This window comes from Taeniopygia guttata, chromosome 8, assembly GCF_048771995.1.
Source record: "Taeniopygia guttata chromosome 8, bTaeGut7.mat, whole genome shotgun sequence".
NCBI classification, from domain to species: Eukaryota; Metazoa; Chordata; class Aves; order Passeriformes; family Estrildidae; genus Taeniopygia; species Taeniopygia guttata.
Window position 1 is genome coordinate 12,129,222 of NC_133033.1, and position 22,009 is coordinate 12,151,230.

Here is a 22,009-nt window from a genome sequence, read left to right on the forward strand (position 1 = left end):
ACGCTAGACCGCACAATTCATTAAAAAATGCTTGTTAACACTAGAAGGTTGGGAAACAAAAAACACATTCTGCAAGGCCTATTCCAAGCAATTAAAACGTGGCTGGGGATGGAAGCAATTTATTCACACAGCTAAAACCCCACCAAACATGTAGTCTAATCAGATTACTGAGCCCTGCTGGCACCTGCAAAGATGCTGGAATTTTTACCTATTGAAAACATTGTTATGTATACGCTTGCACCTGCTGAACATGGAGTAGACTCCAAGGTTACAGCCACATTGCTCATCCATTCCAAATGAGCAGTTCAAAAACTGAGACTTATTCCATGCATTTTACAAAGCAATCTGGGATAAAGCCAGGGTCATACCACACCTGCTATATCACCTGCTACACAACAGTGATGAGTAAGACCATTAGTATTATTTAGTGCAGTTAGTGCTTACTAAACCTAGTCAAAGACTAAGTCTCCCTTGTAATATAGGCTTTATAAAGATATGCAAATTTATATAAAGGTGATTTCTAACTCAGAAGGGAAGTAACAAATTTAAAATCTGTGTAACCTTGTCCCATTGCTCAACTCTCTACAGAGTTGCTTTATTGTCATGTTTCTGATGATTCTTTGTGCTGTGATTTTTCACATATGATTAAAGCCAGCGAAAATTTTATTTGCTGGAAGTAAACCTCTCAGTTTTAAGTAAATGTGTTCAGATTTCAGAAATAGCAAAGCTTCAAAATTGTAGGTTCTGCTATTACCCTCTAATTCCAGGTTACCTTTTTTGCATTAACCTTGAAGCATTACTTCTGTTTTTTAGCATATATCCCTAACCATCTGATAAACTTTCAGAAAGAAAACCCACCTAAATACAGAACAATCAAGATCCTGTAATTTTTTCTGGTTCAGACATCTACGTTTTATCCATACTACAACCCACCAAAGATGGCATTATTGCCCTTGTTTTCATCCCATAGCAATTTTCCTCTGTACCATATTTAGCATATTGCACTTAGGATGTCACATTTGAGATTAATCTTATTAGAGTAATAAATTGTAACTTCACATCAACAAAAACCAGAATTATGTCTTAGCTCATCATATGCTGCAGGTATGCTTACATCACATAAAATGATTAGCTAATGTTTTGTTTTACTTGAAACAGATAATAAAAACCCCCTTACCTTGGCATACTTTAAGGTAAATGTTATTTTCTCGAGCTCATAGAGTGTGGGTGGATTTGAGCTAATTGCAACAGCTATAACTGCTGAGCTTACTGTGTGTCTCTGCTCGGAAGGGTCTTTGGAGGAGAGGTTTTTAGGCGAGGAAAGCAGAGAACCGATATTGCTGTACCGCAGAAAGACAACGGCTACAGTGCCTATCAATCAAACAGACCATGGTTAGGGGTTCGTGGGTTTTTATGGAAGAACAAAATTGAAGACATTAAGGAAACAATAAACAATAGACATTATTGCTGCTATTGCATAAAATATGCAAAACAGATGGAGTCTTTGTGGAATACTTATAAAAATGTTTTAGCGACAATGAAATATAGCTTTATTTAAAACAATGTAACTGGCATTAGAAATAAAAATGTGTGTTCACACTGGCAATACTAAATAGATATATGCATATGTATTTTTCCTAGAGTAATGTATACTTGCTGCTGTTCTGCAACTGGTTACACATGTGGTGTCACCTCTTATAAACTGAAATGTCTCTGACCTGAAGTAAATACTAGACTCCTCTAAAGTACTTGGCTTGCTTTGACTTCCATTACAGTGGACACAGGATGGGAAAAAGTAAAAGATATTTTAGGTTTCAGTGCTGATCTTAAACAATGTAGAGATTTTCTCCCTGGTACCACAATAAACCACATTTTTAGATACTGATATGAGTCGAGATACAGATTAGATGGAAGATAAAGATTTAAAAAAATATTTTCCATGTTTATTAAATTATGTGGTGTAAGTCCAGAACTGTATTTATATTTAGTGATACATGTATTTATATTTAGTGTAATTATATTTAGTGTAAATACATGTATTTATATTTAGTGATACGTATTTATATTTAGTGACAAAAGTAGTTGTAAGCCCTTTCTGTAGCACTCTAAAGTACAAGCCAGATCTGGGTCCTGCTGGTTTTGGTACTAAAGATTACACATTCTTGCCCTAATGAGCTACTCTCTGAGTAGAAAAATGCACGAATTTTTGAAGGAGAAGCAGCACAGAGAGTTGAAGGGGCATGTCCAAAGTCATACAGCAGATCTATGGCTGAGAAAAGGATAAAGCTGAGGTCTGTAGTGCCAACGCCCAGTGTGAAAACTCATTGGATACTCACTGTGCCACTGGATATGTTAGAAATATCTATCTTGAGACAATAAAGGAGAAAGAGTGATAAAAATACATTGTCTTCTTTGTAGTTAGCAGTGGGGAAGTTCAGCCTTGGTAAACTGCACATTAGGCTGTTTTCTAGTGGGTAAAAGTCTATTCAAGATGTTTATTAACCCACACACCCTCCAACCTTTGTTTCTTACCATTTGGATGAGGTTCCTTTCTCTTCTTTGGAGAGATCTTTATGTAATCTCCCCCTGTGTATACATGAGGGTGGATATGTTTCATGTGGTGTGAATCAAAAGCAAAAACCTTGAGCGCTGCAAAAGAAGAAAAATACTGTACAAATCACATTATGGCCTATTATAATTTAGAGCTGGGTTAGTAAGTGTGTTACTGGATTGCATAATTACTGTGAATTTTAAGACTCTGTCCTTGTGCAAAATATTTCAAGAAAAATATCATTAGTATAACATGTTTGTTTAAACATCTGTGGATTTTTATTTTCATGCATACATTTTTCTCGTATACTTTTTGCTCTTTCCATGAAAAATATAGTCTCTTATTTACCTTGCCTTAAATTAGTTACTGGAAAAAACAATGTAGGTTACTTTAGGAAGAGCTATTGCTTTATTAAAAATGTATTTCTGAAAGGAGCTACAAATCACAATTATAAAAAGGGAAGCATAAAATTCTCTACTGAATAATAACGTTTGATAAAAGCCAACTTTTGAAAAGTATATATTTTATGGTTATCTATCCATGCTACCAAATACACATTGCACCATGAACTAATGATGTGTCTTGTCAAAAAGCAAACAAACAAGCATCACCCCTTAGGACAAAAACTACATTAGAGACTATTGAGCTCTTTACTTGCTTCATTACTGTGCTGAGTTTCAATCACCCAGGATGGGGAAAAAAAAGAAGTCAACTGGGCTTTGTTTTAAAACAAAACAAAACAAAGCAAACCAAAATAAAACAAAACAAATCTAAAACTTGACTGACAGAGGAATATCACTAAGCTAGACCATCTGCATTGCTTATAGCACAACACACAAAAATAATATGAGCTATTCAATAGACCAGCTGTCAGAAAATGTTTGTAAGGGCCTAAGAAATTATTTTCTTTGGCTGGAGTTTTGAAAAGCTCATAGTTCAAGAGCTTGCACCAAAAAAAGGAGTGGAGAGAGAGGGATGATGTTGTAGGTCTTATCTGAAAATAGTTGTGTGTGGCACATATTAGACCTGTGAAAAATTTATTCATGCTGAAAAACAGTAGCAAAAAATTTTAGTGTTTGGGTCCAATTTCAAAATAGGCTCATTCAGTTTCCCATTTTAGAACAAACCCAAGGAATACAATCATTAACCTTTCAACACAGGAATTCCTCTCTATTCTCTTTATCAGGCTTTTCTGTCACCTTGGTGACTGATACCTACAGTTCCACTGGAGACTGCATTCGAATCCTCTCTTCCTGACTTACATGGCCTCAACTCTGTGGTCATGAGAGCTTCTGCTTTCAAGTAAGGGAGGTGTGGGGAGGGGGGAACAGGGGCTTTGCACCCAGCACCTGGCACTGCTCTGGACCTGCTGCAGACCCAGAGGTGCTCTGCAACAACCTAAGTCTGATTCTACAGAATCTATGTCAAGGAACAAATGCCTCCCTTCTTTTTCATTGCTCTATTTTTGGAAAGGTAAGGGAAGAACAGGTGGTTTGACCTGCCTCGAGACCACAGAAGGAATCTTACTCATCAAGTCATCATATAAAACAGCAAGCTGGTGAAAGACACTGAAGAACTGTATTAAATCTAAAATAAGAAACCAGATCACATACAGTTTGGGGACATTCAGAAAAATAAAGACGAAAGAGTGGCCATTGACAAAGGAATCAGCCATGCTTTATCAGGATTTGCAAAAGTGGCTGGTGTCAGCCTTACTCTGCTCTCAGTAGAAGGAATGGTAAAACTATTATTACCACAGCAAAATCAGCAGGTATTGGTGGGAAGACACCAGCACAGAGGGAGAAGGTAGGTGAGCAAAATGGTGCAGTTGAGACTAACCAATTCTCCTCCTGGGGAATTCCTCTTAAAATGAGAAATTCCTGTTGAGATAAAGCCACTCAAGATCAATCTCACTAGGTACAATCCTTATTCCAAGTTCATCTATAATAACTACGCTGAACCAAAAAAGAGTCAAAAAATCTGTAGACAGCAAGTCCAAATTTGGTTCCACTGGTGTTTTTATACACATCAGATTCATAGGATAATTTTGTGCTTATAAAATGAATCTAGACTATGTGAGTATGGCCATAATGAGAGGTTTAAAGAGAATATGAAAACAAGTTCCTACAGACTCTCAATTTATGTTTTTGCTCTGGACTCAAAGGTTTAGTCTTTGAAAATTATGATACCTACACTGAAAGTCATACAAATTAACACCTGTATCTTTCACATAGCACCATTTCTAATCTTCATAATTGTGCTGAAAAACTCTTCAGTTTAATCCACATCTAAAGTATACCTTAGAATAATTTTCTTTATCTTACCTATGTCACTTGCATTAGCATCCAGCTGGGCTGTCTTTTTGAAGCTCTGTGACATGAGAAGTGTCGCCTGCTCTGCAGTGTGCAGCAGCTTGGTCAGGCTCCGCCTTTGGTTATCTACAGGTAGAGCTTCCCAGACTGCAATTTTGTCTTTTTGTAAAAAATTGTTCACAGTGTTGACCAAAGCCTGTAAGTAAAAGCATGTGTTTGAGAAGAGTCACACGCTATCTGTGGAACAAGGACAACCCCACAACTCCAAGGCCTGATCTACTCACGTTCATGGTGGTGTTTTGGAGGGCTTCATTGTCAGAGACAGAGTCACTCATGGTGCTCCATGAGGAATAGGACAGTGCTTCAACATATGAAACCACTTCTACAGGTAAAAGAGGTCCCAAAGTATTTTTATTAATTTCTTGCAACTTCTCCAGAGGTGTTTTTAAATGACTAATCTGAAAAATGCCAGAATTCATATCTTAATGAAACAATTAAAGCCATATTTCTGCATGTGAAAATGAACCCAATAGACTGGTTTCTGTTAATTAACATACTGGTTTATAAGACACTTGTGCATAAAAACCCCTTTTCAATCAACAGGTTGACCTATAAATTATTGATATTAAACATGTCTAGTATAACCTCCACAAACAACCACGATTAAAAAAAATGGTGTGCTATCATTACATATTTTTTCCCTAAAGCAGCTAAATTTTATTTATCCTGATGATATAAAGTGAACTAGTAAATGTGCAAAAATAATTAAATATCAATGATATGATTATTCTGCTTCAGTATTAATCTATTTTCTTCTAAAATTTAACTCAACAGGTGGGAGCAGATGGGAAGTATTTGTATATTTTTTAGTTGTTTATTTTCAAATGCAAATTATAAGGCATGTAGTTGAATGAACTGTACTGCCTATTTCTCCTTCAGTGCTTCAGCTTATAAACTGCTAAATGCACTTACAAAAACCAGCTATTTTAAAGTATAGGCAGGAGAGTGTGGAATGAAGATTAACCTTCCACATTTCAGTCTCATGGCTGAGTAAGAGAAGAATTCTTACTTCACAATACTGGAATTTAATTAATTAAACACTCAACATCTGATTTTGTATGACCTCTACTCTCTGCTGTTGAACAGCTTTTATGGGCCTTGCTCTGTCTTTGACTGCAACTGAACAGAACTAGAAAACAGGTGAAAAATCTGAAAGTTCTTTACATGAAGGTATTTTTAATTATTAATTTGAGGTTAGATTGAGTATGTATTTAAAAAAAATCTCTCTTTAAGATTCTGCTGTAACATTTACCATGGCTTTGCACCTAAGTGTGATTAACAGGTATCACAGGTAAACATAAAAAGTATGTTAACCTAGTATTACATATAGGTTTTCTTAATAAAATTCTTTAAAATAATATCTTTTGAGTCCAGTAACTTAATCAAATTGCTTAATATCAAATGCAAACATATACAATTGCTTTTAATTTATTTATGCTTATACTTTATTTATCCTTTAAAATTAGACAATACTGTAGCTGTAGAATAATGGATAGTGCATTCATTTATACATTTTTAATTGGCTTCAGGAATATCTGTTTCTAGTGAAAAAAAGTATTTTCTGGTGAAAAATACTCTGGCCACAGATATTTGTTTCTATAAAGCCTATATCACTTTGCACACTTGCCTTTGAGGAGTAACTAAACCAGCATACCAAGATGCTATGGCTCCCTTTGCTATTTAGTCATTTGTTGACATTACTTCTGTAATCTATCTTGCCTTCCTTTTGAACAAGCAAATAATTGCACATCAGTAAATGCAGCAGTGTGTAACTCCAGAAATTACAGAAACAGCTGAGTGATTACCACACTTCTGAATTTTTCATGCATCATGACTCACTTTGCTGGAAAGAGAACATGCAGATTCCCAGGAAGTTATTATCATGAGTAGAACATACAAACTAGTTCAAATATTTTGAAATTATGAAGACCCCCTTCTGTCAACATGCTTAAGTTCAATTGTATGCTTCAAGGCTTTGTTAAAAACTGTTTAAAAACTATTATAATTGAAATTGCAGTTTCAACCAGAAACAATTAAAGGGTTTGAAAATTAGTCTACAAATCAATGCTACTTACTCTGGCTAAAGTCCTATTAATATGTTCAGCTATACAGTCTTTGAATAACTCACACTTGGCCTTTGGAATTTCTGTAAAAATAAAAAAGGAAACTAATTATACATTGCAGTTCAATCAATATTCAATACATACTAATTGCAAAAGCTCTCGCACCACCAGCATTCTGAATTTATGCACATAAACCACAGCATTCCATTCTCAAACTACAATTACAAAGACTTTACCTTGGCCATAATTATAGCATTGGATTGGAATGAGCTGTTTGATTCAGGTAGAGAGCTTGGTCCCTTTTATGGGACTTCCACAGGTGGAGCAGAGAGAGCTCAAATTTACAGAGAGGAGTACAGATCTGACAACTATGAGGAGGTAACAATTATTTCAGATGGATCTCATTGCACTGTTTAGCAAAAATACATTTACAAAGTTATTCTATTCTCAGGAATAGTAGATGCCACAGCCTTGCCTCTTTTTCATGTCTTGCTGATTAAGCTAACCGAAGATAAATAGGCACTGGTGTGTTTCTCAGAAGATGTATCTCTATAATAACACATAAACCTTTATAATATCATGTACCTTGGCAGGAAGTGCCATCATTTGGCTTAAACTGCAATTTTCCTGTGGATGGTTGATAACCTTCCTTACAGGAGCAGTTAAACCCTCCATCCACGTTTTCACATTTTGCATGATCTCCACAGGCAACACTTCCTTCACTGCTGCACTCATCTACATCTGCAAATATCATGAGAAATTGAATTTTTATTAAGTATTTACAGAATAACACCTTGCTGCTTTGTTGATAATAGCCCCGCACACTACAAGCAGTTTCATAATAAAATTTAATGTAATAAAAAAAAGCAAAGCTAAACCCACAATCTCAGTGGCAAAACCCCTGCCAATTATAATACTTAAGGATTAGAAGGATAAATCATAATTGATCATATTTTTATATCACCACTTTTATTGCTATATAATACTACACTGCTTGTGTTTTAAAACCATATTAATTATATCATAACAAAATGGTCGACATGATGCAAATCATCTGAAATCCATTTCTCAGAGATTAGACTAAATAGATTTTCTCAGCTCAGTTAGAAATAGAAAAAAAACCCTGCAGACTTGTCTTTTAAGTTGCAGCTTTAAAAAGACACTGCAAAAGCTCATTCTGTCCATCCTGTTAATCTAAGAATCAAACTCTGTGCCCTTTAAAGTGCTTGGCATATCCTTTTTTTTTTTTTTTTTTTTAATCACATTTAAATTACATTTGCCTAAAATGTCTTTTGTACCTCTAAATAAATTGCCATTAGGTAGACAAGTTCAGTAACTGGGTGGGGCATAGTCCAAGAGTAAAACCAATGAATTCCAGTAAGGGAATCCATGAATTGATCAATTTAGGAGAGCTGGGTACTAAATCCCTGGCTGAAGTACTGATTTTTTTGCATTATTTGGCTGGCTAAAGATAAAGATCAAATAACTCAATCGAAAAAGCAAACTGGGACCTATACCAAATAATTCTGGAGAATGAAGTAATGGTCTGTGAAGTGCTGTGCTGGAAAGGAGAAAAACATGAAGAGCTTTGGGACAGATATATCTGAAAAATGGAGTGGTACATGAGTGGGTTTAAAGTAGCCTGAGAACTGAACTGAAGGAAAGACAGTGCAGGGAATGGAGGAGAGAGGATGGCAGCTCCAGTCAATAACTGCTATGACGTTTAGTTTTGGAAAGAAATTGGTGAAAAAAGGAGAAATGGTTGATTGATCAATAGAGGAGAAGAGCTATATGAATTGAAAGGTAGCCTCTGCTCAGCCAGAGGGGGTGTTAAGAACAGACAAGCAGAAAGCAGATATGGGGTGGCTGGAAATACACTATTAGCATATAGGAACTAGTTTCACACTCTGCTTTTGACACAAGAATCTTGGTGGTTTTCAAAAAGGAGCACAAGAAGGAGGAATAAAGTTATTATTGAAAAATGGAAAGATATACTGCATGTATATGGGTATATAGAGGGAATGCAAAAAAAATACCTGAAGGATACCTAGGGGCCATCTGTCCACTTGGACAGAGGTCTCCCTGGGATTCAAGGCTGAAGTCCCATCTCACTTTCATATATCTCTTTTTCTCAATGAGCCATTGGCTGTGATTTGCACCTGATATGCTGTGTTTTAAGCCTGAAGTTCAGAAGCTGCCATGGAAAAGCCATTCAGACTCCTGCACAGACAGGAGGGAGATGTGGGGCTGGAGGTGCATTTGCCCTTCCCAGCCACCACTGCTCTGCAGGAAGAGCCACCAAGAAAGCAATGTGTTTAAATGGCTTGGTGCCAGCATGGAAGTATAAACCAGGAGGTTAAATTATGATTTTCTGCATTAGGATAACAGTTTATTTTCATATTTAATGTTCCAAACTGCTAATGTTTCTGTTTAAGGAGCTGAGTTTTGCATTATCTGTATTTGTATGGTTTCTGTGACCTCAGTATTCATAGTTATGGAGCTAACCACATTATACATGAACCAATCTGGCAAAAGGGAAGGAAAATAGCATGATATACTGCTACACACAGGGTACCTCATAATTAAATGCTGTCATTTAAAGACATGAGGCTAAAGTTCTTACGCTTGGCATTTAAATAACCTCTCACATCAGTAAATTATAAAGCTCTGCTTGAAACAAGTAAGTGTCTGTCAGTCCCTTGTTGTGTGACTCTGTAAGACAGAGAGGCTTTGAATGAAGTGGGAAGGGTGAAAATAATGACAAAGCCAGTCTGTCTAACTAGAAAACACTTCACCCTCAACCCAAAGATTTCTTTGGCCTTGTCAGCGACATGGAGGACATGTACATCTGAACAAGCCATTCATCATGTAATGCAGTGCTAAAACACCAGCAATTGACAACAATCTTTGCCAAAACTTACAATAACTTATAAATAAAAAAAGTAATATTTGAATGCTTTTGAGAATACTGCTACTATGGATCAGATCTCCATATGATTTACTTAAACAAATGTTCTAAAATTGTCATGACACTTTTCTTTTCATACACTTTTAGATCAGTAAATAATTGATTTGTTATTACTGGGCAGTCATGCAAATTCTTTTTGTAATTATATAAGATATTAGGTGTAACAAAGATTTCAATGAGAAGCCAGGATTATCCAAAACAAAAGCAGAAATTCAAGTATTTTGGCGCATCTCTGGCAACAGAACTCCTATTTAAAGTCTGATAGAGACACCCTGTTGAGTACATGCAAATAAACTTTCTGCAGTTGTGTTGTCCGTATGGAAAGGGTCCATATCATGCCTATTTAATTTACTGTTTTCAGAAGAAAAAAACAACTCCTGGATGACAAAATTAAAAGGCAATATGCCTGAACTTGCAAGGTACTAATCAGCTTCATATCCCCTTTAAATCAATGAGATTTTCAGGAGCAGCCAACAGTTTGTGACAGCTGCAAGAATGCAGCTTTTAAGTTCCTGCTTTGAAATGCTGCGAGCAGTAGCTGTAGGCTTTTGTTTCTTTATATTTTGTAGTTATGCCTTTTTAACCAAATATGCAATTGTTGGACCACACATGGACAACAGCTTGTCAGTGCTTTCAGCAATCCAATTTTAGTGGAGCTTTGGGGGGTGAATCCCAAACTCTCCTCCTTGATGTGCTGTGGGAGCAGGAGTGGGCTGCCATGGCTGTGTGATCAGTCTTCACAGATAGCATTCATGAGCAAAGGCTGAAGAACACCAGCTTTTTAAACAGAAGAGCATTTGCCATAGGTCTGTAAAAAGCCCTGGCCTTTCAGTAAATATTCAAAACAAATCCTGGAGCTGAACTTTGAAGCTTTTATAATAGCTGCGATCAGAAAAATAATATCGCCAACACCACTTAGGCTAGTGTGAAAATAGATTTATAACCTTTTATTTTATTTCTTTGCTTTGTCACTCCTCATCTATTGCAGCAGGCAAGGAAATTCCAATTAAATTAAAAGTACGGAGAGCAGTTATTATGTTCAATCTTGCCAATTACAGGATTGTACCTACATCGCTTTGATTCTTCACCAGCCAGTCAAGACAGCTTGATGTCTACATTATACCTTCTGCTTATTAGTAGCTTGCAAGTGATTGAAAAGTCCAATTGCAAAGGACTAGATGTTCCCTCCCTGTGTCTTCACACTGTGGAAGGCAGCAGCACACACAAAGTAGAAATGAAAAAGGCTATGAATGGCAAAGATAGAGGAAAAGTTTGCAACGTGGCCCAACACCAGATTCCATCCACTGTACAGCTCCCTTGTCACAGCAAAGGATGGGATGGAGAATGAGTGCCTTCCCAGGGCTCTCAGAAATACCTGAGGAGAGCTGATAGCATGTTCCCAGAAAAAGCAGAGTGGCATGGATGTCACTTTCATTTCACAGATGGCCATTTTAATGTTTTTACTCTGTTGACTGGGGTGAAAAAAATAGGTTTCTATTTCACTTTTTTATTTGCAGCTGAACATTCAATAAATTGTGAAGTCTAAGGAAAAGTATGGCTTTTGCACAAACCAAAAAATAGATTTTAATATCTCACTTTCAGGACAGCAAAAAAGTGTCTTCAGAAATGTCACATCTCTGCATTCCTTTTTTTTTTTTTTTTCTTCTCCATTTCCTTTATTATTTTCTTCTCCTCTCTTTCCCTTCCTACTGTCCAGTTCCTCCTCTATCTGCATCTTTGTCATCTCTTCAGCAATTCTACCTGATGACATGGGTGAAATACTTTTGACCCTCAACTCAAAACTCAGCATTCTGACTGGATTAAGGGTGAACCAACATTTCTAAAGCCGATGTCCCAAGATTTCTTTTGATCTACTACCTTGGGGAACATTGTCACTTTTTACTTGGGAGTTTATCCCTCTGAAGAGGGAATACACAGGTATGTGCATGTGACTTGCTCACACATATTTATGTACCACACTTGCATTACTAGAAACTCAGGTAGGTTTGAGGGTGTAAACAAATAGGGTTCATAATGGCATACTGTGCAAAATTCAAGTTTCAAAGTTACTGCCATGTACATATATACATATGCACATATTAAAAAGAAGATTTAAGACTTTGCAGAATCTAAAAATATATTGTAGGGCCCCATAAACTTGTGTAGGATGGGTACCTTGTACTTCTCTTCTGTGATTTGTACTAAATAACTTGCACTCTATTTAAACTGAAATGTTGAAATTTGCTTCAGCTGTCACCCTGAATACACAAATGTCAGCTGCTTGTGTGCAAGTCATATCTGCTACCTGTAGCAGCAGAACCATTGGGTACAAAATAGCCTATTATGGCTTCCCTTATGGATAAGGAAAAAAATTAATTGTGGATCAAAATGTTGTGTTTAGGACTCACATCTTGGTAAAGTAATTGGTACACTTGTTTAATGAAAAAAGGTGCCCAAAGGTAATTTTTTAATTTCAGTATATGTTTAGAAAGCTCTTGGCTCCTCCATGTGGATATTCAAAATGAAGAATTACTAAACTAAACTCTAGTAGAGGATAAAAAAAAAGATCAATCTGCCCAGTAAAGAGGAAAAAAGAAAAAAAAAAAAGAAGAAATTATCAAGCTAAGGGTAAGAAGTTAGTGACACAAAAAGAGTCAGAGAAATGACTTTGAAGAAAAACTTCCGAAGCTGAGGAAATATCATAATGTAAAAATCAAAACCTGGAGCAGAAATGGTGAGAATATTTACAGCTCAATGTGCTAACTGTCTCCATCCCAGCTAATTTAAGAATGATTCATAGCAGCTGGATAAAGCAGAACACTTTTAGATGGATGTGAGCAATGGGCAAGAAATGTCGATTAGATCACTTTCTGGCTTAATATGCAACCACTCTGCTGATATTAAGAGCAGTGAGAAGAGAGGTTGTCAGCACTCACAAGCTCACAGGAGACATACCTAGAATCAGACACTGTCAGCATAAAGGTGTAAAGGGCAATAGATTTATTTCTCATTTTCCCATTCCCTGAGGACTTTTGCAACATACAGAGAAAATTACCAGGAATTTGAAAAAGAGAAATAGTCACAGTTCTTCCATTGAGAGGAAATCCTAAAGGATTGCATGGTTGTTCAGAAATAACATTTTTCCAGAGAACTTTTCCTCCCCTGTAATCTTGAACGTGTTCCATTCAACTGCTGTAGAACCAGAGGCTAATGAATGGCACAGGAGGTAGGATAACCACTGATCTTGCTTATTAGACTTGAAAAATTTCCAAAAGTATCCTAATTAAGTTTCCAAACAAAAAATATTTGAAGTATACTAGTTCAAACTTGTAGAGAATTTTGTTGATCCAGATCTGAATGCAGAATATTTTGTCACATTTTTTTTTCTGAGAACGTGACCACCTTGCTCACAGATCACTGAAGCAGTAGCATAAATGGGTGAATTGGTGATGTCTATGTTGCCTTAACTATATATTTATTGTGTAAGTCTGTGACATGTGGATTTAAACATATTGCAAGCAGAGCCAAGATGCAACTGTCATTGAAAGCAATGGCAACTGCTCTGTTGTCAGGGAGAAGCGTGGGCCTGAACTGGAATATTAAGAAAGCTTCTTCCATCCAAAATATGTGAATTTTATACCCAGACTCCAAACTTCACAGATAGGAAAGCATTTTGCTAGATTTCTATAATTAAGAGAAGCAATAAGGGAAGAGTGACAATGTAAAGCTCCCTGGCAGACAGTAATGACTTACCCACACAGGAGGTTCCATCATTAGGAACAAAAATTTGTTGACCATTGCTGGGTTTGAAACCAGACATACACGTGCAGTAATAACTTCCCTCTGTGTTTGTGCAATTGGCATGCTCTCCACAAGGCTGAGTAGCGTTTTCACACTCGTTATCATCTGCAAGACAAATTATGGAAAAATATATTTACATTTGATGATTGAAGAAAGCAGTATTCTATAAGCTTAATTAGGCTCTGGTATTTCACTTGCACACATCTTGAATGCTGAGCTGGCAGTCTTGGTATTTGTCTACATAGTTTTCCCATTGCCAAGGATGTAATCAGGTGTTCAGCAGCACTCATCTGCCCTCATCCTGTGTGAATCAAGTGAGAGATCAGTGGGATACTGAAATGAATGGTTTAATTGGATATACACTTGGAATAAAGGATTGAGACGAGTGTGTGTTCTGCCACGGTTGTAATTGATAACATTTTTTTCCTATCCAAAAATGTACAGGTAGAAGCTCACTCTGAGGATATGTCTGGGAATTCTGAATTATAAAAAACAGAGGTCAAAAGGATATAAAGAAATCACCCCCTTCATTCTGACATCAAAGCAGAACCAGTATAGTTAAATGTATATTTTTTTAATGGCCTGTTTTAAAAGACCTTCTGTGGTATTTCTCAGCATTATTGGAAAGCAGACTTACAAATTCATCCTACTGACTGCCCTGAGTCTCCAAGTATTTTGTTTTTTCTTAGTCATCCCAAAGATATTAACAAAGAGATGGGCAAGATTCAGGTCTTGAGCCTTACCTCTTAGCAATTCCTCTGCAAGTCATCATTTTTGTACCTAAAAATTCACGTGAACAATTTTACAGGGCTAATCCCAGGCCTCCAGTGACACAGTGAAAAGGAGTGATATACACAAGTTTGAGACTGTCATCTCTGCACAGCCTCAGCGTGTGCTGTCTTTATGAGCATGGGGATCCAGCATTCTTAATCAAAGGCCAAACAAAATCTTAAACTCATGTTTGGAACTGCATAGTTGATCACCTTCAATGACTCAATAAAACCATTTCCTCCCCAAAATCTTCCAAGGTTTCTGTTGTCTACTGAATAACTTTCAGACCAAACTTGAAAAACATTTCAAAAGCTTTCTTATTCAGGCACCTTACTCATCAAACTGAGAGAAACACTCACAATACTGATAAATCCATCTTTCCAACAGCTCATTTTTTTGAAGTACCCCAAAACTTTGAAACAAAAAACCTATAGAAGTCTCCCAAAGAAGGTGGCACTCTTGAGTGGAATTCTACATCATGAGAATGGAAAAGAGTTAAAGATTTCCTGAAATGTACAGGGATTTCGTTTCTAATCTCAAGCAAAAGGTACTCCTAACATGATGAATGACAGGAAAGAATTCTAACAGGGAGAGAAATAACAATTTATTGCAGAAGAGAAATGATGTAGGAGCATGACAGGGAGAAGAAATATGATATCAGAAAAGACATCCAAGGATGAGCTGTAGAAAGGTGCTCCTGCTTCCTGCTGGTCAGTGTTCTCATAAGCTGTTTACAGAGATAGGATGCAGATACGGAAAACAGCACGAAAGCTGGGGCAGTGACAAGATTAAAGTACAGCAAGAGCTACAAAGCCTTGCAGGAATACATTTCTGGAATAAAACTTAGTCACAATCCCCAGCATAACTCAAACAGGACAATTTTTTTGAGATTTGAAGTCTGATATGATTTTGAATGTGACTCAGTTAAGTCAGAGATGCAAATATCAATTCAGAGCTGCAGTTTTCCTCAGGGGAATTTGGGTCAACAGTATCAAATGGATTATGCTCATTAAAACTAAAATGTAATGTAATTTAATGAGGAATCCAAGTATAAAAGCACTGTGCCAACACACGTCAACAATATTTATTCTACAGCCTTGGTATTCATGAGAATACAGCAGAGGATCTGTATCATTTGGATCTTAAAGAATGCCAAAATAAAACCTAATTAGCATAAGTGGAATTATGATAGGAAGGAAAAAGTGTGATGTTGATCCCAGTTAAAAAAAAAGCATGAGAGCATGAAAAAATCTGGTTTGTCACGTAGCATTGCAGAGACCAGGTCCCAGAAAACTGTGCAAACCTTAATTACAGGGTCCACTTATAATGTATTTTGTGTGTGTCTGACTCCTTTGCAACCCAAATTTGCTTAGCATTTAGTGATGAAAAAAAAAAAAAAAAAGAGTGGATTACCCTATTGTGGTTGTAAAATTAATTTGGTCTTGGGAAAATATTACAGATTCTATAAAAGCGTATGTGTTGATTTTGGAAAGCTCATAGGATTGTAGTCTTGGAAGATGAGAAATAGAAGGTCACTGATGGTGGTAGGACTTGATTTAAAGTAGAGGAATAACAGAGCTGAGGAGTCTAAAGGCTACATGCAAGAACATTTCTTTTGGATGTTTTTTCTAGGAGTTCAACTTTAGTCCTCTATATCCAGCAATATTGCCTTTTTTAGATGGTCCAAAGAATTTATAACTAATGTTAATATGATTCATACAGTGGCTATCAATAAATTCTCTAGAAGTATACCTAAATAACTTCACTGGATTATTGGTGTTCTTCCTCAATATTTATGATGTCTGCAAGGGGTTTAATGGTGACTGTATGGCCTTGGTAAGCTTGCTTATTGAGAGACCTTACAGAAACATTTTGAACATTGAAAAAACAGCAGTAACTTACATTGTAAACACGAGAATGAGTATTTTAAAGAGTTAAATTCACGTGGAGTTTTCTTTTCACTATTTCCATGGTTTAAAGTAATTCTGAGCAGACTGTGCTGGGGGATAATTTACTGGACCACATCCTGCTTGCACTGAAATAAATGACGTAAAAGTTACTGACGTAAGTAGGCTATGGAAAACTACCAGGTTAATGAGGAAGGCAAGAGAAGAAGTTTGACAAAAACAGAAAGGATTTTCATATACAATCTATCTAACCATTCCTTTTTACACAAAATATTCTACAAGATAAAAAATGATGGCAAAAGTATTATTGAGTTCTCTGTGTAAACAACCTGAATTTTTTTTTCAGACAGCACTCCAGTGAGGAGCCCAGGGGCTTGAAGTAATACTCCAAGTTTTACATGATTTATAATGTCGTTGGATTTGTGATTTAAAGGATGCCAGGAAAAAACAATGGGATTTATAGATGAGAAAATGTTTTTCTAACAAAATTTTCTGCCTATGCAGAAGGGATACTTTAAGTGACAGCCCTCATATAGTCCACCTGCTTTGTTGCTACCTAATTTAATTACAGCATGTGCATTTAATGCTGCACAGCTACTCATTGAGCACTGCAGGCAGTATTTCGGGAATACACATTGCTTTAAAGATTTTTTGTCTCCAGTAAATTATGAAAAATTTGGAGACTTTAGAGGCATGACTAGCCAAATGACAAGGTTAATTATCATGGCTAAATGGTAATGTTACATTCAAGTATGTTTGACACACAAGGCATTTCCTGAATAGCTGCACTCTCTTGAGAAATGACAGTGGGACTGTAGAGCTGGTTGTTGGGATTCTAGGCTTGTTTTTTTTTGGGTTGCTTTTCATTTTTGGTTAGTTATTTTTTTACATGGCAGTTCTGTGACTTGTATTGCTCTAAAATCTTATTAACAGTCAAAATGTAAGGAAGGTTACACATAATTGCCAAAGACTTGTGGGAGATACATGAATCTGTACCTGAATACTGGTAGGATGTTTACATGGTAGAGTGTATAATAAAATCCATTTTCCATTTTTACCTTAAAATTACAGCTAACATGTATTTTGCTGTACATAAATGTCATTATGGTTAGATAGAATCAACTACTGTTATAGTAATCAATGTAATGTAATCACACCTCTACTAGTCTCTTGAGAATGTATTATAGATTTTTAAAGGAAAAAAGAAAAGAAAAAATATGAAAAACTGATATACCCCTCTAGAGCTCCATTTTGATTTGAGCTAGTAATTCTGTTTTCAAACACTTGTGCTCATTAATATGAGTTCATTTTTGTATAGAGAGCATTAAATTCTTTTAGAAACTTTAAAACATACCAATACAAAAAGAAAGAATGATTTGTGGATTTTAGGGTCATGATGCACTTGGAAGCTAGAGGAATCTGATGAGATTTTAGGAGGAGAAAAAGGAACCTGGAACATTTCCTTTGTTGTAGTCCATATCCCTTTTAGAGTGCAAGAATTACCGTGTCATATATGGCAAATATATGGTATTTTTATAATGCATGGTTATGAAATTATAACCGAGAATTGGAAAACATCTACAAAAGTACATAATTTGCTTTTTTTTTTTTTTTTTGTGACAAGCATTGGAAAGTTCTTTGAGTTATCAGTTTTGGATAGAAAATTTTTGTAATACTGCTTGTGTATTTACATGAAAAATATCATGAGGAAAAATATGTTGGTAGTGGATTTATCAAACAGCTATGAAGTATTTTCATTGCACTGGGCACATTTCTGTGATAGACTTTTTGATGATATGATGACATATAATATGAAGAGTTAGTTTTGGGGTGAAACTTGACATATTGATTCACAATCAAACAGAAGTTTTCTTGTTTTACTTTTTATAAATTTTTAAATAAATTGTTCCTCCCTTCAAGTAACAAACAAGGTGGAAATCTAAAGTTAAACAGAATAATTTGTGCATTTTCAGTCCTCCCCAATCCATGAAAAATGAGATTTTTGTAGAAATGAAGAGAATATTGAAGACTCCTGACCAGGGAATTTGTTAACCTGAATTTTCTGAATCTGAATTTGTTAACCTGAGTTTTCCCAAAGCCTCACTGGAACAAGCATTGCTCCCTTGCTGTGATTATCAGAAGTTAGTGAAGGACCACAAGCATCTCTTACACTACAATTGATGCACGTTCTATTTAGTGCATTCCCGGCATGACAGAACGTTAACGCAATGAAAACATCAACAATTAGTTTTCCCCTAATCCATGCAAACCTATCTGTTGAAACCAAGCTTGCAGGGCTCTGGGGCATACCCATCCACCCAGCTGGACACGGTATCTGTGGGACACAGCAGTGTGAGGGGCGGACAGCACGGGCAGGAAGGAAATGCAGCCCGGCTGGCTGGGAATGCATTGATTCATGGCATCCGCTGCTTGCTGACTGCAGCCTCTGCTGCCGAGCTGCTGCGGAGCCCCTGGGGGAAGCGAAAACTACCCTTCCCCAGTGTAACCCTCACGGGAGAACAGGGCTTGAAGTGCCTCACTTAACCCCTCAAAAGCAAGGAAATGAAAGGCTTCCTGTAAAACAAATTCCAGTGCTACTGCCCCGCTGTGCTTAGCTTGTCTGGAGGTCTCAGAACAGTGGGTGATTTTACATACATTACTTCTGTGCTGCAGGACTGCATCTACTGCCATCAAAGCCCGGGTTAAGAACAGCAACACCATTAACAACCCTGCCTTTCCTTTCTTGTGATTTGTTTCCATTAATGGCAATTTAACACAATTTGTTTATGATTCTCCAAAGATTCAGCATTCGAGCTTGGTCTAAATCAGCATGAAAGAGCAGATGCTTAGAATAACCACTTGAGACTGCAGAAACTGGGCTGGAAATCTCATTTAAATATGAATTGCTTTCATAATGGGCCTGATTCATCTTTGTCCTACACCTGGGCAGGGAACCATGCAGTTGCTGCATAGGAAATCTTACTGCTGCTGCAAGCTCTGCCTTGTTAAGATTTCACATTTCCCTACTGCCTTCAAGAGCTTTTTACAATGCCTTCTTGGGGTGTTTTTGTAGCTTGGCAGGAGTTTTTATCCAGCTTTAACTTGGTGGCTTTGCAACTAGCTGGTCTCCTTTAAGGTCTTAGTGCAGCAAAAAAATATTTTCTCACATCGTCACAGGCTATGTGTGTATAAAGGGATGATTTCAGATCAGCAGTTCTTTCATGTCTGGGTGAACTAAAGGGCCTCACAACAGAAAATTCCCTTAGTCTCAGTTTAAGGAACAGGACAGAAAAGTCTAAAAGAAGGAGGAAAGTTTCCTATATATTAAAGTCACACTCCGGTTGAGTTTCAGAGAATGGACAAGGTTTGGAGGGGTTAATCTATTATCCAAACTGTTGCCCTCACCTCTTGTTGATATTTCCAGACATTATAAATGAACAGCATTTTTTATCAGGTAAGTGCCAGTGATGAAATTGTCATTTTGTTTATCCACAGAGAACATCCTGCCTTTTCAACACTTGTGAAAGATCAGAAAAAGGAAATCTATAATTTGTGATCACTCATAAGTGAAGAATGGGGTTGTTGTGGGGTATCATTAAAGGTACTAATGATTTAATATCATTAAAAATATTTGACTGGAAACAAGCCATTTACCCAGAGAGGTATCTGCAAGAATTTGAGAACAAAAAGGAACAAGGTGCTTAAATTAGTGAAACAGAAGTATAAGGGGAATTAAATAATAGAAGGAGGGAATAAATATTGGGTGGTCCTGTCACAGTTTTCCCCCATCACTTCCTCCCCTGCACCTCTGAAGAGCAGAGGCCCACAAGGAGTGTATCAGCACCCTCCCATCACTCTCCCAGGAGAGACCTCATTGCTGTACTGACCAACAGAGAATCAGCAAGAAAACTTCAGAGCTGCAAGTGCAGAGCATCAGTTAACTAACCACAAATTAGTTATTTATTGTCTGACTGACAGCCCTTCCCTGACTGGGTCATGAGGGTAAGACCTGGGGGTGCTATGAAGATTTTCTACTGCAGACAAAACTCGGAGCTGGTCAGGCATCCCCTGCTTGTGGAGAGCAGGGTCCCAGGAGCCTGTCAGGGGGGTGGGGGTTGAGCACAGCCCAAGTGGCAGCTCAGGCACAAGGGACAAGGAGCTGCCACTCACTCTTCAGGGTAGCAGACCACAACCTCCTTGTATCTGGAGTACTCCAGGATCCCCTTCTGTCTTTCTCCCAAAGAGAACATGGCATTAATTTTCCAGCTGAGAAGTTGGTCTGATGAGCTGTTAAAATGCAATGCTAAAGAAGAAGAGAGATTGTAGCAGAATAATTTCAGAGACAGTACAGTGGGAAAAAGCCCCAGAACACATTGAAGATGGACTGCTGGAGTTCCAAGGCTCGTTTTTGAGGTGAAAAGTTATGACTAGGTGAATTATTTGGAAAACTGATTAATAGGAGCGGATAAAAAATAATCCCCATTTCAGTTCCAGTCACATGCAGCTCCTGGTTGGTTATGTTGTGAAATCAAACAACACAATGCTCCCATCTGACAGGATGTGAATAAGTGAGATGTCACTAAAATCTAAACATTTTTGTTCCACGCAAGAGATTAGGCAGAAAGAAAGCAGTTTAGGAAACAGTCTGATTAAGGGGAAATAAAAACTTCCAGGCAACACCGTCCTAAATTTCAAACAAAAAAGTATATTTTTTCAGAAAACACAGACAGGAAATGCATCAGCACTTTACAATTTGTATATGAAATCCAGAGTGGGGCCATCATGGTATGGGTGAGCAAGATGTGAAGAAGGTGTAGCTGAGAGAAAACACAGCTTGACTGAAGCAGTGGAACATTGAGCCTTATCTAATGAGCTTTATCAAATTTGCTACAAGCACACAGGAAAGGCTGTGAGAAGAAATGGTGCTGTTCTGTGCCAGGGTATGGGCTTATCATCCTTCAGTCACTCAGGACTACATCCTGGGGTCTGGAATATCACATGGCAACAGCAGCACTGTGTTCCCAGTGGGCCAGGCAGCTGGGGCTGGAAGCACACAAAAGCACCTGTATGTGCTGCTCTGCCAAGCACAAAGGGCGGTATCAAATATTTAATGTCAGTGACAGTGAGGTGTGTGAGCTCGTTGCACAGGTGGCACACAGTGATGGACACAAATGAGCAAATACACGGGGCTCTGCAATGATTAATAAATAGCTGCTCAGGCACAGAGCTAGATGGTAAAGGCAGTTTTAACTGGAGTTGATGGGGTCAATTTGTTTGGGGTGGTTCATATTATACATTTGGAAGCCAGAAATTAAGACCAGGCTGCTGAGTTCCTCCCTGGAGTGGGCAGCCAGGGGTGTTTGAACTAAAGGACAAGCTCAGGTTCATATCTAATTCTGAAGCAGGCTTTCCCCTAGCTGACTTGCTCCATTGCTCCTCGTGGCAGGCTCAGAAATACCAGGACTGTTTTTGCATTTCTTTGCAAGTGAATATGTTCATGCTTGGTTTAAGTGTGTGAAAAGCCTGTTTACATAAAAGAGTCTGACCTCAAACTCACAAATGCCCAAAGAGTGACG

The 22,009-nt window shown here is 37.4% G+C and overlaps 1 protein-coding gene across 2 annotated transcripts in view; it reads right to left on the bottom strand.

The window, feature by feature from the left end:
* ADGRL4 (adhesion G protein-coupled receptor L4) overlaps positions 1 to 22,009 on the bottom strand; it is a 72,228-nt gene that overhangs the window by 21,806 nt on the left and 28,413 nt on the right. The window contains exons 3-9 of one of the 2 annotated variants that reach the window (XM_030278979.4): positions 13,708 to 13,860; positions 7,572 to 7,727; positions 6,999 to 7,069; positions 5,148 to 5,321; positions 4,876 to 5,059; positions 2,533 to 2,649; positions 1,178 to 1,371 (exon numbers count right to left, since the gene is read on the bottom strand). In XM_030278979.4, coding sequence (XP_030134839.2) covers positions 1,178 to 1,371; positions 2,533 to 2,649; positions 4,876 to 5,059; positions 5,148 to 5,321; positions 6,999 to 7,069; positions 7,572 to 7,727; positions 13,708 to 13,860 — 1,049 coding nt within the window. The remainder of the gene's footprint in view (positions 1 to 1,177; positions 1,372 to 2,532; positions 2,650 to 4,875; positions 5,060 to 5,147; positions 5,322 to 6,998; positions 7,070 to 7,571; positions 7,728 to 13,707; positions 13,861 to 22,009) is intronic. The other variant, XM_072932524.1, reaches the window with a different exon arrangement.